A 14063-nucleotide genomic window follows, 5' to 3' on the forward strand; every position below is an offset into this window, starting at 1 on the left:
AATATCATTTGAATGAAAGAGTTATTTGTTACTGAAGTTAAGAAAAGGAAATGAATTGTTGTATGTAGTTCTTAACAATAAATGAAGTGTGGTAAAGAGAAGAAAAATGAAGAGTAAAACCGGGAGAGGGGGACAATGGGAAGCGACAATTTGTACGTAACCTGATGGAGGTGCTTTCACTACGGTATTTTACGGGAAGTGATGCTACTCTAGGCCTTTATTATGGACGAGAGATGGGATGGGATATAGAGAAAACCTATTGTGCTGGAAATAGAGAAAAAAAGATTGAAAGGAAGAGACATTCGGACTGTCCCACAAACTTTGCCAGCTTTATTTACCTAGTCACAGACGCGCTTTTTCCGTCGAAGTTATTATTAGTTTATATCGTATTTGTAGATCATATATGTTACTATACCAACTACTATCTAGAAGAGTTAGACTAGAGAGAAGAAAGTATCGTGATATGATTTCATTCATTCGTGTTTAGCTCTGCACATGCAAGAATTAATAATAAAGTATTCTGTATTAACGCTAATCTTTAGAGACATGAAACTTCTATTTGGGAGCTAAACAACATGAACCAATTTAATCAAAGATGTTAAAACCCTATTGGTGCGATAAATATAGGTTAGTACTTGTGGGACTAGAGAATTTTTTAATCACTGTGGTGAGAAGAGGACAAAGGGAGTGAGAATATTAAATGAGTGGAGGGATTGCCATCAAAGAATGGAGAGAGAACGGAAGGGTTGATTCCGTGCCCCATAAACATAAACCTATCTCTTCTCCATTCATGGTCAGTAGTAGGTAACTTGTTTTCTCTTCCTCGATTTGATCGTTCCTTTCTCTCCTAAACAAATTAAAAACTTGGTTGCCTCTTTATCTCTCTCTTCTGTTTTGTTTTATGCCAGGAATGGCAGCGTATCAGTGGCAGTGCAGGAAAAGAGAGGGAGAGCTTTCATTGGGAAGGTAAAAGCCTTTGTTTGTAGCAGTGCCTTACACGAACCCTCTCCCCTTCTCTTGTTCGCTAACTCATCGTTTTCTCAGTGTGCTCCGCGTGCGCTTTGCTGTGTCTTCTCACTCACAGGTGTAACCGTGTAACCACTAGAATCAGAGAGAGAGAGTGTGTGTGTGTGAGAAAATGATTCATTCATTAATGCTGGAAAGAAAGATTAACATTTAACACCCATTTTCCTAAGGAAAACTCTGTGCAGGCTTTGCCAGAAAAGCCAAGTGGGAAAACCTCTATACTACTTACTTCATGTAACTGACTATAGCCACCACTATCACTATTTAGGATTTTCTGTAAAAAGCCTGATACTTTTACCATAAAACCCGGGAGAGCTCTGAAAGACAAACATATTCAGACTTCATAAAATGGAGAGAGAAAATAAGAGAAGGAAGTGCGTTTGTTTTAGTTCTATGTTATAAGGGTAGCAAGTAGTGAGTGAACAACTGTAGTGAACCACAGTAGTTGGTTGGCAAAAAGGATTAGACAGTGAATGAGTGAGTGAATGTGTGTTTGTGTTGTTGACAAGTGAGTGAATGTGCAAGAAAGCCATGGAGGGTAGTAGTAATTCTAATGGCACTTCTTATTTGTTGGCTTTTGGAGAAAACAGTGGTGGGCTATGCCCAATGACGATGATGCCTTTGGTGACTTCCCATCATGCTGGTCATCATCCAATAAATCCTAATCCTAGTAATAATACCAATAATAATGCAAACACAAACTGTCTCTTCATTCCCAACTGCAGTAACAGTGGAACTCCTTCTATCATGCTCGACAATAACCACAACAACAACGATGATAACAACAACACTGGGGTAGGGTACTATTTCATGGAGAGTGGCCACCACAACCACCGCAACAACAACAATGGAAGCTCCTCCTCTTCTTCCTCTTCTGCTGTCAAGGCCAAGATCATGGCCCATCCTCACTATCACCGTCTCTTGGCAGCTTACGTCAACTGTCAGAAGGTTAGAAAAGAAGAAAAAGCTTGCTTTTAACTTGTTGAGTCCTGTGTGATGTATGTGTACACCCCAAACACCCCCCGCCTCCTTGTGTAAAAAAGGTAGACAGATTTTGTGGTTGAAAACGATCCATGCTAAATTAATTACTTTCTGCACACTCCCTTTCTTTGGCAATTTCGGATCTGAGTTGTGTGGCATGTGTACTGTGAATTGTGGACTTGTTTTTTTTGTTTCTTTCTATTAAAAACACTATGTTGATAAGTTATGTTCCATCGTAAGAAAGAGAATTTGCAAAGAAGTCAAAAAACCCTTTAAAGCAGAAGTGATAAAGACAGTTTACTTCATGGAAATTATGTGTTTTGTAGCACGTTCTCATATTACACGATACTTGGTTTTCACACGTTCTTCGCAGGTTGGAGCCCCGCCTGAAGTGGTTGCCAGGTTAGAGGAATCATGTGCTTCTGCGGTGACAATGGTAGGAGATGCAGCTGGATCCAGCTGCTTAGGTGAAGATCCAGCTCTGGATCAGTTCATGGAAGCTTACTGCGAGATGCTCACCAAGTACGAACAAGAACTCTCCAAACCCTTAAAAGAAGCCATGCTCTTCCTTCAAAGGATTGAGTGTCAGTTCAAAAATCTTACTATTTCTTCCTCCGACTTCGGTGATGACCCACTTTCTCTCTCTATCTATGCTATCTTCTGAAATTATTTTTCATATTTAATACGATGATCTATCAACGTTTGGTGAAAAAACTTGCATATAGCTGTTTCCGTGAGTAAGTGTTCTTCTCATGTCAGAATTGGAACTTAACAAAAGATTTACATAAATTATCGTGAAAAAACATTAATTCCAATTAAAAAATTAAAAAAACATCGGAAGCTGTTCTTAAATAACTACTCCTAAGGAGTATATCTAAGTTGTCAGGTTGTTTCTAACGTTGATTGCTTAGTATTTGATGTTTGAGTAATTGACTACCAATGCATGCCTGTGTTTTAAAGCGTGTTGTGAGTATTGAAATGTGCTTAAAGTTGATGAAGCACCACTTTTTCTTTTCAACTTTAAATATCTTTAACAATCATTGGGCTATAGGCTCCCTTTAAATGATGTATTTTATTTTGGTAGCTAGTCTTTGTATGTGTGAGGGTTTCAAATACTGGCATCGGTGCCCTTGTTCAAAGCGTGGCTTTGTCTGCCAAAGTGTAGATGATGGTGTGGTACATATCTGTATCCTCTTCTTGGTGTTAGTGCATTGATTAAACTGTTTTGGTATCTTGCTAATTCGTCATCTCGTGTGTGCTAGACATTGACATATATACAGCTGTCTTCTTTGGAAATATAAGACTTTAGTTACATTATTGTCGTCCATTTGATTTTAACGGGATTCTCAGGTTTAGCTTGTTTTGCTTCCTATGTGTTAAAGATTCTTCTACTTGAAATGAATAGAATGACGGATGAAATGGCCGAGAGAAGTTTGCTGGTAAATAACCTAGGGATTAGGGTTTCTTCTTGCCCTGGAGTGGTAATTGTTGGGTAGGAGTTGGCTACATACTCTCCTTGGAAATGTAATAAGCAGACTAAGAAATGGCAGAAAAGGCTGAAGTTCTTTTGGGAGAAGTGCAGAATTTTAAAATTTGCCAGAGTGAATTTAAGCAGTAAACATAGAAACATTACTATATTTCTTGAAGTTTTAACTACAACTAAAACTATAGAGGAAACCTTCTATTCTTATTTGCTACCATATCACTTTATCTGCTATACTCTTTATTGAATGGTTATTGTTTTTGTTAGTCATACTCCTACTCTTTATTTGCAATATTGAATACTATACTACTCTTTATTTTTTAGTTGTCAGTTTTTTTAAATTATTTTTATTCTGTTAAATTTTTGAATGGTTATTGTTTTTGTTAGTCATACTCCTACTTTTCTCTAACATTTAATTAATTTATATATGTATATATAGTGATGTAAAAATGAAAAATAAAATACCAACTATTTTATTAAGATACAAAAATTTAATATATTCTGCATAATTTAAAAAAAAAAAAAACAGATACTAGAGTGTACTTGAAACTTTTTTTTACTCTTGATTCTTTAACCATAACGGATAGCAAAACAGCTTTTATATAAATAATTGTAGTAATTTAGTTCTTAAATTTGTATTTTATCTTAAACAAACAGGGAAAGAAATGAAGTTATCTGAATTCTTCTGTTATGATTTTGTTGTATGGATCAATAAATGAATCTGCCAAATACTTATTTCTGTAGATTCAAATTAGTATCATTTGGAAATAAAGGGTATTAGTAAAGTGATAACCTCAAAGAACTCTGTTGGTGAGATGTTTTTCTGACCCTTGAGAATGGTGAGAAAACATGGGAAATAAACAATTTAGAGTAACTATGGAAAATATTTTCTCTTAAAAATGGAATGAGTGAACGAGAAAATGAATCAAATGCCAAACAAACCCTTATCCTAACTAAATTTTGGGAACTGCCATTTATAGTCTTGGTATATTTATGGACTTAAAGAGGGCTATTTACTTTGCATTAAATTTTTATAGAAGAAATAATCTAAAGTGAATGGGAAGTAAAGGATTAAAGTGGCTATTTACTTTATATTTTGTTATTTCGAAACAGTATAAATTGAGTTTAGCATGATTGCATTTTCTTTTTGCTTTCTGCTCCTTTATTTTCTTTCTATCCAAGCAATAAAAAGATCTTTTACATTTTAGTTTTCTCTCTATCCTAAGTCCTCCAAAAGATGCTGTTATGGTTGTGAGATATGATAGTCTCCTCTTTCACTTCACAGCCTCAAAGGGTTTTTGGTGTGAAGGGTAAACATCTTTCATCCCATTATTATTTATTAGCATGATAATTACTTTGTGGTACAAGAACCTTTTATGGTTGATTGGTGGTAAGGTGAATTTGGGTCTTCCCTGTTCCCAATTCAGAATAAGATGAAATTGAACATAGCGAGGTGCTTTTGTATATAGCTGCGTATCAAGCCTAGGCTCTTTCTTGAAAGAGTTAGGTTAGGTTAGTCTTAAAGAGTTCAAGCTTTTTGGATGGTTGGTCCTTGGCAATAATGATAAGCCAACGTTGAGCATAGTTGATAAATAGTTGAGTTTTTTAAACGTGTTGAGAATTTGTGTCTTGATGATGTGCATGCAGAAGATTTTGTTAGGAAAGACAGCTCATTCTATAACGAGTGAACCAAAATCAATTGAAAATGAAAATTTCTAGTTGTGTCGCCCAATTTGTTTCCTCAAACTGTTGTGTGTATAGAATATGTACTCTCAAGGGTTAGTCTATGCATATCGTCTTTCCTGTGATTGCGTTTTGCTTCCATATGCACTGAATCTTCAGATGCATTTGTCATATTTGTTAGGATTATGACCAAAGAGTTGTGGTACTAATCTATTTGCGCAGCTTAAACTGGAAATGGATATACATACTGTCATATATCTGCATAATGCTGATTGTTCAATGAAATCTACAGTTGAATATGGGAACCATTAACATTAGTCAAACTTTACTGCAATTGTGCTAATGACTATAATTGCAAATGGGTAAAAGCTTTTACATGTTTGCTGGATATAATCACGAGTCATTATTAAGTTTTAACGAGTCACTGTATTGTAGCTTAAAGATAGTACTATGGAATGTTTGCAAGGGTCCATGTATATCGATAAAGTAGCCATAATTCATAAGTTACATTGGAGCAGTATATATTCACGATTACACTTTTTGGTCCATAACTTTGCCTGGTCTAGAGAAAGCGGAGTGTCCATTCTCTCAGTTCAGATGTATAGAATAATGTTTGGACTTTGGCACCTGGCTCTTTATCCTATGTACCAATTCAAGTGCAAACTTTTAGCGGTGTAGATCAATTATTTCCTCATGATTGCAAGCTGTACTTGTAGTTATTCTTTTAAATTCTCATGAAATGTTTTCATACTATATTTTACTTTATAATTCAACTAAGAGAAACCAATTCTTTTATTTCTATATTTTATTTTCTTTCCTAAGTATAAGACTGTTAAATATATTTAAGTTGTAATAATATTCACTTTAATCACTCAGAAACGTGCCACAAAAGTTTACCTTTAGGAAAATAATGCAGTGACGTGGTATATGATCAATTCAAACTATTTTCTAGTTTCAACTTTTAACTAGTTGCAATAATAGCAATGTGTAGATATTGTTTGAAAATTGCTGGCTACTACAGTGGTTCGTGTGGTTGATTTTTTTGTGTGATAGTCATAGAATTCTTATTGGAGAAAAGTAGAGGGAAGGTATTCATCTCACTATGATCGAACTTGAGTTAATATTACTGTTTTTATTGATTTTTTAGTTAGGTAGATTGTTATTTAACTTTGGAGTTGTATTTGTATTGTAAGTATGGATTTAGTTGGGACGAGATATTAAATCTAGATTGAAAAAAAGCTTGTTTCAGAAATTAATATCATAATTGAGTTCTGTTGATGTTGTGTTCAGGTTGTAATGAAGGTGGTGATAGGAATGGATCATCTGAAGAGGATGTTGATGTGCAGAGCATGATAGATCCCCAGGCAGAGGACAGGGAATTAAAGGGTCAGCTTCTGCGCAAGTACAGTGGATACTTGGGCAGTCTGAAGCAGGAGTTCATGAAAAAGAGGAAAAAAGGAAAGCTACCTAAAGAAGCAAGGCAACAATTGCTTGAATGGTGGAGCAGACATTACAAATGGCCTTATCCATCCGTATGTTGTTCAATCTATTACAATGTCTTGAATACAATGTTCATAGTTTTGATGGTAGGTTTATTCATTGACAGGAATCTCAGAAGCTGGCTCTTGCAGAGTCCACAGGTCTGGATCAGAAGCAAATCAACAACTGGTTTATTAATCAAAGGAAACGGCACTGGAAGCCTTCAGAGGACATGCAGTTTGTGGTGATGGATCCAACCCATCCACACTATTACGTAGATACTGTTCTGGCCAATCCATTTCCCATGGATCTCTCCCACCCCATGCTCTAGCAAAATCATCCTTTCTTACTAAAACTCCTGTTGTCACTAAAACCTTACAATTATTATATTTATATAATTAATATTAATATGCTGAGAGCTCGTATAAGCATTCTAAGAAATCCTAGATTGTTATACTGCTGTTCGCTGGTTTGGATCATCTAGTGGAACATAGTATTCACGAAGTTATGAATAAATAAAACTCCAAAAGTCTCTAGTTTACTTAAGTTCCTTTTTTGTTCTCTGGTTCTAATAACGTTTGATAGTAACAATTTATTTGTGACCTATTTTGGTTGCCTATCAAAAGAGGTATCCCTAACATTACCAGGTGGATGTGACTGTGTGAATGAGTTGAACTGAGTCTATTACTTGAAATTTCAGCATGAGTGGCAAATGCAAACTGGAACTTTGAATTTATTTTTAATTGTATTAATTTAGTATGTAGTAAATATTCTTAACACCTAATAATAATCTATATATTTCTTCTAGATAAGAGTATTCACAATCTCGTTAAATTCTGAAATGGCCTGTAGAAGATATTATATTTCGACTTACAAGACAGAAAATGAGTAGAAGATAAATAATGTAAAATATGAGTTGAAATTGTTGGTTTTTTCTTTTCTTCCTCATAATAAGGTTGATTTCTTCTTTTCTTCCTCTTAATAAGGTTGGAGGAATCCGTTATTACATACTACTTTCAATACTTTTTTACATGCAAAGTGATGATGGTGCACTAAATGTGTGGGAGGAAGAGAAACTCAACCATGCTATCAAGATACACAATTACATCTTAGTAGTTATAGACAATGTGTAAACACATTATTTAATTTTTTTATTTTCTTCAAAAATAATTTAATATTTTTTTTATTTTATAATTAACAAGAAAAAAACTGTATTGTAATTTATACATTATTTGTCTTCTAAACACGTTCCTAGTTTAGATTTTAGAGTCTTAATTTATTTAGAAATTAAGATATGACATAAATAAATGTCAAAAGTTACATTCAACGCAACTACCACCAAGAGAAAGAAACTAATAAATTATTTTTAAATTTTCTCTTCAATATAACACTGTTTTATTATTTTAATAACTATTGACAACTTGTTAAATAGTGTCCAAAGAAAAGATTGGCATTTGATTTTGCTTGATGCATACAAAACCATGACAAAGATTAAATCCATAATACAATAATATGTTTAAAAAATACTTTGATTAATTTTTTTCTCAATAGTTATGTATTATTAGTTTGTTAATAAAGGTTTGTCTTTAATAAAGTCGTTGGATGGTCCATATAGTAAATTTTCTCAAATGTTATTACGATAATTGTTTACTAATTCTTATTCTTATTTTTGCCGTGTAATTAAATGTTATTTTAATTACAGTGTAATAATATAAAGATAGTTATGAGTGTAATTATTAAATAGTGTATTGGATGTGAAGTGTAACGATGAATTATGTCTCAAATTCTTGAAGACAAGTAAGTTGTCAATTTTATTTTTAACTTAATTTTAAGTTTAAACTTTTTTTTTTGTCACGAATTAACTTGATTTCAACAAATGTTATAAAAAAATTGGAGATTCCCGACCATTTCTTATAAAAAAATATTTTTTACCATTTAAATTATATCAAAATTGCATTACAGTTTTTATTGTTCAAGTGAATTGATTGTAACACATACATAAATTATTTTTTTTAATTGATGTTGAATTATAAAAAGACGATCTTGAAAATATTTTTTAAGTTAGTCGAGAAATCAATGTTGATTTTGTACTAACTTGTTTAACATTGATTTTATAATTGAGGTTGAAAAAATAATTTTCTTTAGTTGTGACTAATACACTTCTATAACATAATTTAAGTAGCATTTATGAGTAATTTTTTAACTAATATTAAAATAATATAATACAATGTATTCACTTAGAATATTAAAAAATAAATTTTTTAAATCTAATTCAACCGAATGTTAAAAGTAAATTTTACTTTAATATTAAAATTATCTAAGTTTATAGTAATAAGAATTTGTTATACCATCTACTGGTATATAGTCTCATAGTCTCATGTATAAATTATTATTTAATTTTAGTCTTTTATTTGGTCAATTCATTTGATAATTATTATTACGTAGAATTTTTATACTTATTGTTAAAATAACATTAGATTTTCATAATTTTTTTTCATAAATTGAACAAATGAGATAAGTAAAGAAAAATGGTTGATGTGTGATGATTTATACATTAGATATTTAATGTTGATACCATTATTTAGGTACTATATATTTAGACTGTAGTAATATAATAAAAGAAATTAATTTATCTTTATTAAACCTATAATTTATCTGCTAGTATAGAATTGATATAAGTCGTACTCTTAACTATTGGCTTAAGTTATTTAAAAATACATCACATTATAATAGATACATCACATAAACAATAATATTTATTTTTTCAACATTTTTTATTGTTGAAAACATTTTTATAATCGACTGTGTAAATACTTTTTACATTTTCTCTAACAATAATAAGTAGTTAAAAATTATAATATTGATGATATTTTTTTTTATTAATAAATAAAACAAAATTTTCACTCATTTATTTTCAACCAAATAAAAATTGCTAGTTAGTGAAGAAAGAAGAATGTAAATTTTTATATAAGAGAATATTTGTGTAAGTACTTTCAGACGACATCGTTTAGACTTTGATGTTTATACTTGGTCCCTCTCACTCAGCTTCAACACATTCAAAACCCTTCTTTTCTTCTCTTCACTAACTTTACTGTAACAACCATCTCTTATGCTTTGGTCTCTCTCACTCAGCAGAACCCACCCCAATCGCAGTACCTATTTTAAAACGAAAGCAGAACGCTACGGTGAGGCGACAACGAAGAAAGGTGACGCGATTCTAGGCAAGGCGATGTGAAGTGAGGCACTGCGAGACGAGAAAGACGACGACGAACCCAAATAGAAAACGAAGGCAGCAGGTCCAGGTATGAAATGAGAACCCTAAATCTTGACACTAAGCGAAACGACCCATTTGTGGGTCTTTTGGGGTTTTCTTTGAAACTCGTTCACTTGATCTCTGACTCGCGAGTTTGTACCGATTATACCGAGTTTGTCAGAGTCTGCTAATATACGAGTCTACGCACGAGTAGTTAACTCGTGACCCATCAGTAGACTCTTGAACTCGGACGGGTTTACGGGTTAATCCTAGAGTTTGATACCATGATTTAATGATGACTACTTTGGATATGGATATGGGTACATGTGATTTGTTATGATGCTATGACTATTGTAAGTGTCTTGACTTGAGTGATACTGCAGATCAAGCCTTTGCTTTTAAATGATGTAAATCTTTGAAAAAATAGCATTAGTGTGCATTTTCAAAATTTTCTGCAAAAATAATTAGGGAAGAAATCATGACAGCAAAAACATTAAATTCAATCCTAATAAACTAGGCATTTGTATATCTCTGCTAACAAGAGTGTAATCCTCTCCCGCTCAGATTATATACTTCTTTCTTTTGCTTCTTTTTGTGCATCTGATGGTTCTGCATACATCCAGGATGAAGATGTCATTGGTTCGACCTCTCTTGACAAGGCGAGGATTCAGCACAAGCTCTGAGAACCTTGTTGCTTCTGTGCTCTTTGAGAGACTGCCAGTGGTCATTCCCAAAATTGACCCTGTAGTTTACGCATTTCAAGAATTCTCGTAACTTTCTTCCTTCGCTGACTTTGATATTATGTTCTGCTTGATAAAAATCTATCTATATCTAGGAAACATAAATGAATTGGGTATTTGACCTTCACTGATTCTTGGATGGATTTGTATTCATAAAAGATTCCGGTGAATTTCTTTTGTTGTCGATCGATTAATCAACACGAAAAACCTGTTTTAGCAGTGACTATTGTACCAGCTGTTTTTTTATGGGGTTTAAATGTTAGGTTTCGGTGGCAACAACAATATCAGCGCAGATATCCTGATGAATTTATTGACAAATCTGAAACAAGGTACAAACACTCAAGTCTATGTCTATAGTTTTTATATTTTGATATTTACATTTAATTAGTTCTAAAGAGAGAGATCGCAAGGTGGCATTTCAAATAGTGAGTAATCCATGTGTTGTATTGGTGAGTTATATGTTGGCTGTCGAAGGCCTAACACAACCCTCCTCCTTTATACAGGCTTGGAACTGACTATGACACCGCAGGTGGTTGCACTTTTAGTTATAATATATTCAAAAAACATATTTGCAAGTTTCCTGAGAAAAGATAAATACTTGAATAGTAACCAACAAAATTGTTTTTTTTCCTCTATTAAACTTCTATTTTATGTGAATACTCTCAAATGTCTGTAAGGGAGGCATTTATCTATATACTCAAATAGAAAATGGATAAGAACCATTTAGTCTATTGCTAATATACTCTATTGTATAAAAAATCATTCTCTCCTTCCACAGAACTAGTGAAATATCTAAACTATCATAAGGTTAAAATAAAGAGGGGAATATAAAAGACAATAATAGATAACTAAACAAAGGTAAAATATATTTGTTAGAGTAAATGAAAGATATCCAATTATGTGTTTATTATATCTTTAGAGTATTTATATTATCTCACATGGCCGCCTTCCATATGTCCTTATTATCTCTTAGGATTGTATTCATATTTATTTAGATTTCATGATTTGTTTCCTTATTTAATTAGGAGGATTATGACATTTTATTACTATTCTTAAATTTGATTAAAAGCCTAACTTAATCCTACAAAATTGGATTGTAAGATGGGATTTTCCAAGCTCTGCAAGGACTATATTAATCACTTCTGTAGTCAGTGTAGGATGTCAACACTCCGTGCCTCACTTTGAACTGGACATTCAGGGCTCGGTGGATAAATGCATGCACCCAAATAACAATACCACCTCCTTATCTAGGAATAAATCGTAAAGCATTGACAAATATGGGTGTGACCCAATACCGAATCTAGGATAAACTTGTCACTGTTTTAAAATTTATATGACTTAACTTAATCTTACAAAATTAGCTTAGAGTGTAAGGATTGGCTAAGCCTTATAATAACTTCATTGGCCATATAGTTGATTTGGATCTTGCCAAACCTATAAATTTAATGACGCCTTGAAGATTATTTAACTTGGTTGGCCAGATTTATGATTATGATGCAAAGACTAATGTTTTATATTTTTATTTTGTTTGCCTCCTTCTCAATCCACTTTTTTCATATACAAGTGTTGATATACTTAAGATTTATCACAGCTGGCAATACAGATAGTTTCTTCTTTTCATATGTTCTCATGAAAATTATGTTACATCCAGGGGAAAAGGTGATTATCATATTGACTATGTGCCAGCAGCACGATTCACTGAGGCTGACAAAAACAATGATAAAAGGTATGCACCAGTATGAGTAGACTGACCATGTGAGAATTTACAGTAAGAAAATACTTCATTTAAATTTCTCAAACATACGAAGGAAAATGAATGCTACACAAGAGAGGCCGTAATTTCAATACATGTGATTTCTCCAATGAAATATTGGTTCTTGCTCGACCTCATCTTCCTTGGGAGTGGACCAATGTCTATTTTCTGTAGCATGTTGTTTAGTTAGGCATAATAATTAGCAAGTGTTATTTAGATTTTAAATTCCATTTTAACCCTTGCCTGCTTTAGTGGTGAGTGAATGAAATTTGGTTTGACAAATTCGTGATTTTATAATGTAGAGCAAACTTGCCATTTGTATATTTATCTTGTACTTGCCGCTAGTCTTTATGAAAGTCTTCAGAGTAATGTATACAGCTCTTATTAGTTCAAACTGAAAATACACTCATGCTATGGCAATAACCAATCCTCATTCAATGACTTGGTAACTTAATGTTGAGAAGACAGAGAGACACTTATCTATACTTGTCCCTTTATATTTTTCATTATTTTAAAGAAATGAATTTTCAGACATAATTTTTGCATGACTGCTCATTCTTGTACATGCTACTACTTGTCTACTTAGGTCATTACAGAGAGCTCTTGATAGAAGACTCTATCTTCTCGTCTATGGTAATGCACATGGGGCTCCTAGTGGAAAGCCTTTGTGGCATTTTCCTGAGAAAGTTTATGAATCTGAGGACACCATGCGCAAGGTGAACATTGACATATGGCTTTCCTTTTCTTTTTCTGTATATTTTCCTTATTAACTTTTTTTTTTTAATTTTGCAGTGTGCAGAGTCTGCATTGGAATCAATCATAGGAGATCTTTCTAATACATATTTTGTTGGAAATGCTCCAATGGGCCATATGGTTGTTCAGCCTACAGAAGACCAATCTGGATCCGCATCCTATAAGGTATATTTATAGGAAATTTGTTGTACTTATGGTTTACTAATGGAAGCTTCGGTTCTTTTAATATTCTTATTTATATCAATATATGTTGGCTCCGTATGGAAGTGCTTAGGACTTTACCTTGTTTGGTTGTGTCACATGATTCTAAAACTAGCCTTTCCAGTGCTTCTATCTCACTTCATGTAAAAATTAATTATATTTGCTTATTTTTCTCTTTGCTGAAATCTTCTGCCAGAGATTCTTCTTCAAGTCTCAAGTAATTGCTAAAAACAAGTTCAACATTGCAAAGTGTGAGGATTTTGTCTGGGTGACAAAGGATGAATTGATGGAGTATTTTCCTGAGCAAGCTGATTTTTTTAACAAGATGATCATTAGCTGATGATAATGGAGGACTATTTAGTTGAAGCGATCGCAAATATCACAGAATGATAATGAATGACCTTGAAAGAACATCAAACCATAATGTTTCAGGGTACATCTCTATTTAAAGTTTGGATATCTGTCTTCACCAACAAATTTTGTTTTTGAATTTTAAAGTAAATTGTTTTTTTCTGCGTTTTTTGGTAGAGATTTAGAATCTAAGTTATGTATTTTAAAATCGTGATTAAAAGTTTCGGGAGATTTAATTCCTCATTTGACCCTCTTTATCCATGTTTTATGCATACTGCTATTTAAAAACTATCAATATTTGAATCTTGTTAATGAAAATGATAAAATAGAAAATCTGATAAATATTTTATTAAAATCGAA

At 32.8% G+C, this 14063-nt stretch overlaps 2 protein-coding genes across 7 annotated transcripts; both read left to right on the forward strand.

The window, feature by feature from the left end:
- The first annotated feature begins 408 nt into the window (after positions 1-408).
- On the forward strand, positions 409-7198 carry LOC137832194 (homeobox protein SBH1). Of its 6 annotated transcripts, none has more exons than XM_068640228.2 (6): positions 409-804; positions 909-966; positions 1045-1974; positions 2381-2630; positions 6464-6705; positions 6780-7198. In XM_068640228.2, exons 3-6 carry the CDS (start codon positions 1543-1545, stop codon positions 6981-6983), a joined length of 1128 nt encoding a protein of 375 aa, XP_068496329.2. In that variant the 5' UTR covers positions 409-804; positions 909-966; positions 1045-1542; the 3' UTR covers positions 6984-7198. The 6 variants fall into 6 exon arrangements, with proteins under 6 accessions (XP_068496329.2, XP_090159347.1, XP_068496333.2 ...); XM_090303221.1 differs by having other exon boundaries at positions 654-793; positions 1617-1974; XM_068640232.2 differs by having other exon boundaries at positions 654-793; positions 1752-1974.
- A 2449-nt stretch (positions 7199-9647) lies between these two features.
- DECOY (decoy) lies at positions 9648-13946 on the forward strand. Its single transcript, XM_068640233.1, has 7 exons — positions 9648-9954; positions 10529-10675; positions 10909-10974; positions 12297-12371; positions 12985-13114; positions 13191-13316; positions 13549-13946. The coding sequence occupies exons 2-7, from the start codon at positions 10530-10532 to the stop codon at positions 13690-13692; spliced, it is 687 nt and encodes a 228-aa protein (XP_068496334.1). The 5' UTR covers positions 9648-9954; position 10529; the 3' UTR covers positions 13693-13946.
- Positions 13947-14063: the final 117 nt, after the last annotated feature.

This window comes from Phaseolus vulgaris, chromosome 6, assembly GCF_051622355.1.
Source record: "Phaseolus vulgaris cultivar YP4 chromosome 6, ASM5162235v1, whole genome shotgun sequence".
Classification (NCBI taxonomy): domain Eukaryota; kingdom Viridiplantae; phylum Streptophyta; class Magnoliopsida; order Fabales; family Fabaceae; genus Phaseolus; species Phaseolus vulgaris.

Coding starts and splice junctions, on each gene's coding strand:
- DECOY (XM_068640233.1), top strand. CDS start 10,530: ATGAAGATGTCATTGGTTCGACCTCTCTTGACAAGGCGAGGATTCAGC. Junction 10,676..10,908: donor TACGCATTTCAAGAATTCTC/GTAACTTTCTTC, acceptor TTTAAATGTTAG/GTTTCGGTGGCAACAACAAT. Junction 13,317..13,548: donor CTGGATCCGCATCCTATAAG/GTATATTTATAG, acceptor ATCTTCTGCCAG/AGATTCTTCTTCAAGTCTCA.
- LOC137832194 (XM_068640228.2), top strand. CDS start 1,543: ATGTGCAAGAAAGCCATGGAGGGTAGTAGTAATTCTAATGGCACTTCT. Junction 2,631..6,463: donor TATTTCTTCCTCCGACTTCG/GTGATGACCCAC, acceptor TGTTGTGTTCAG/GTTGTAATGAAGGTGGTGAT. Junction 6,706..6,779: donor ACAAATGGCCTTATCCATCC/GTATGTTGTTCA, acceptor ATTCATTGACAG/GAATCTCAGAAGCTGGCTCT.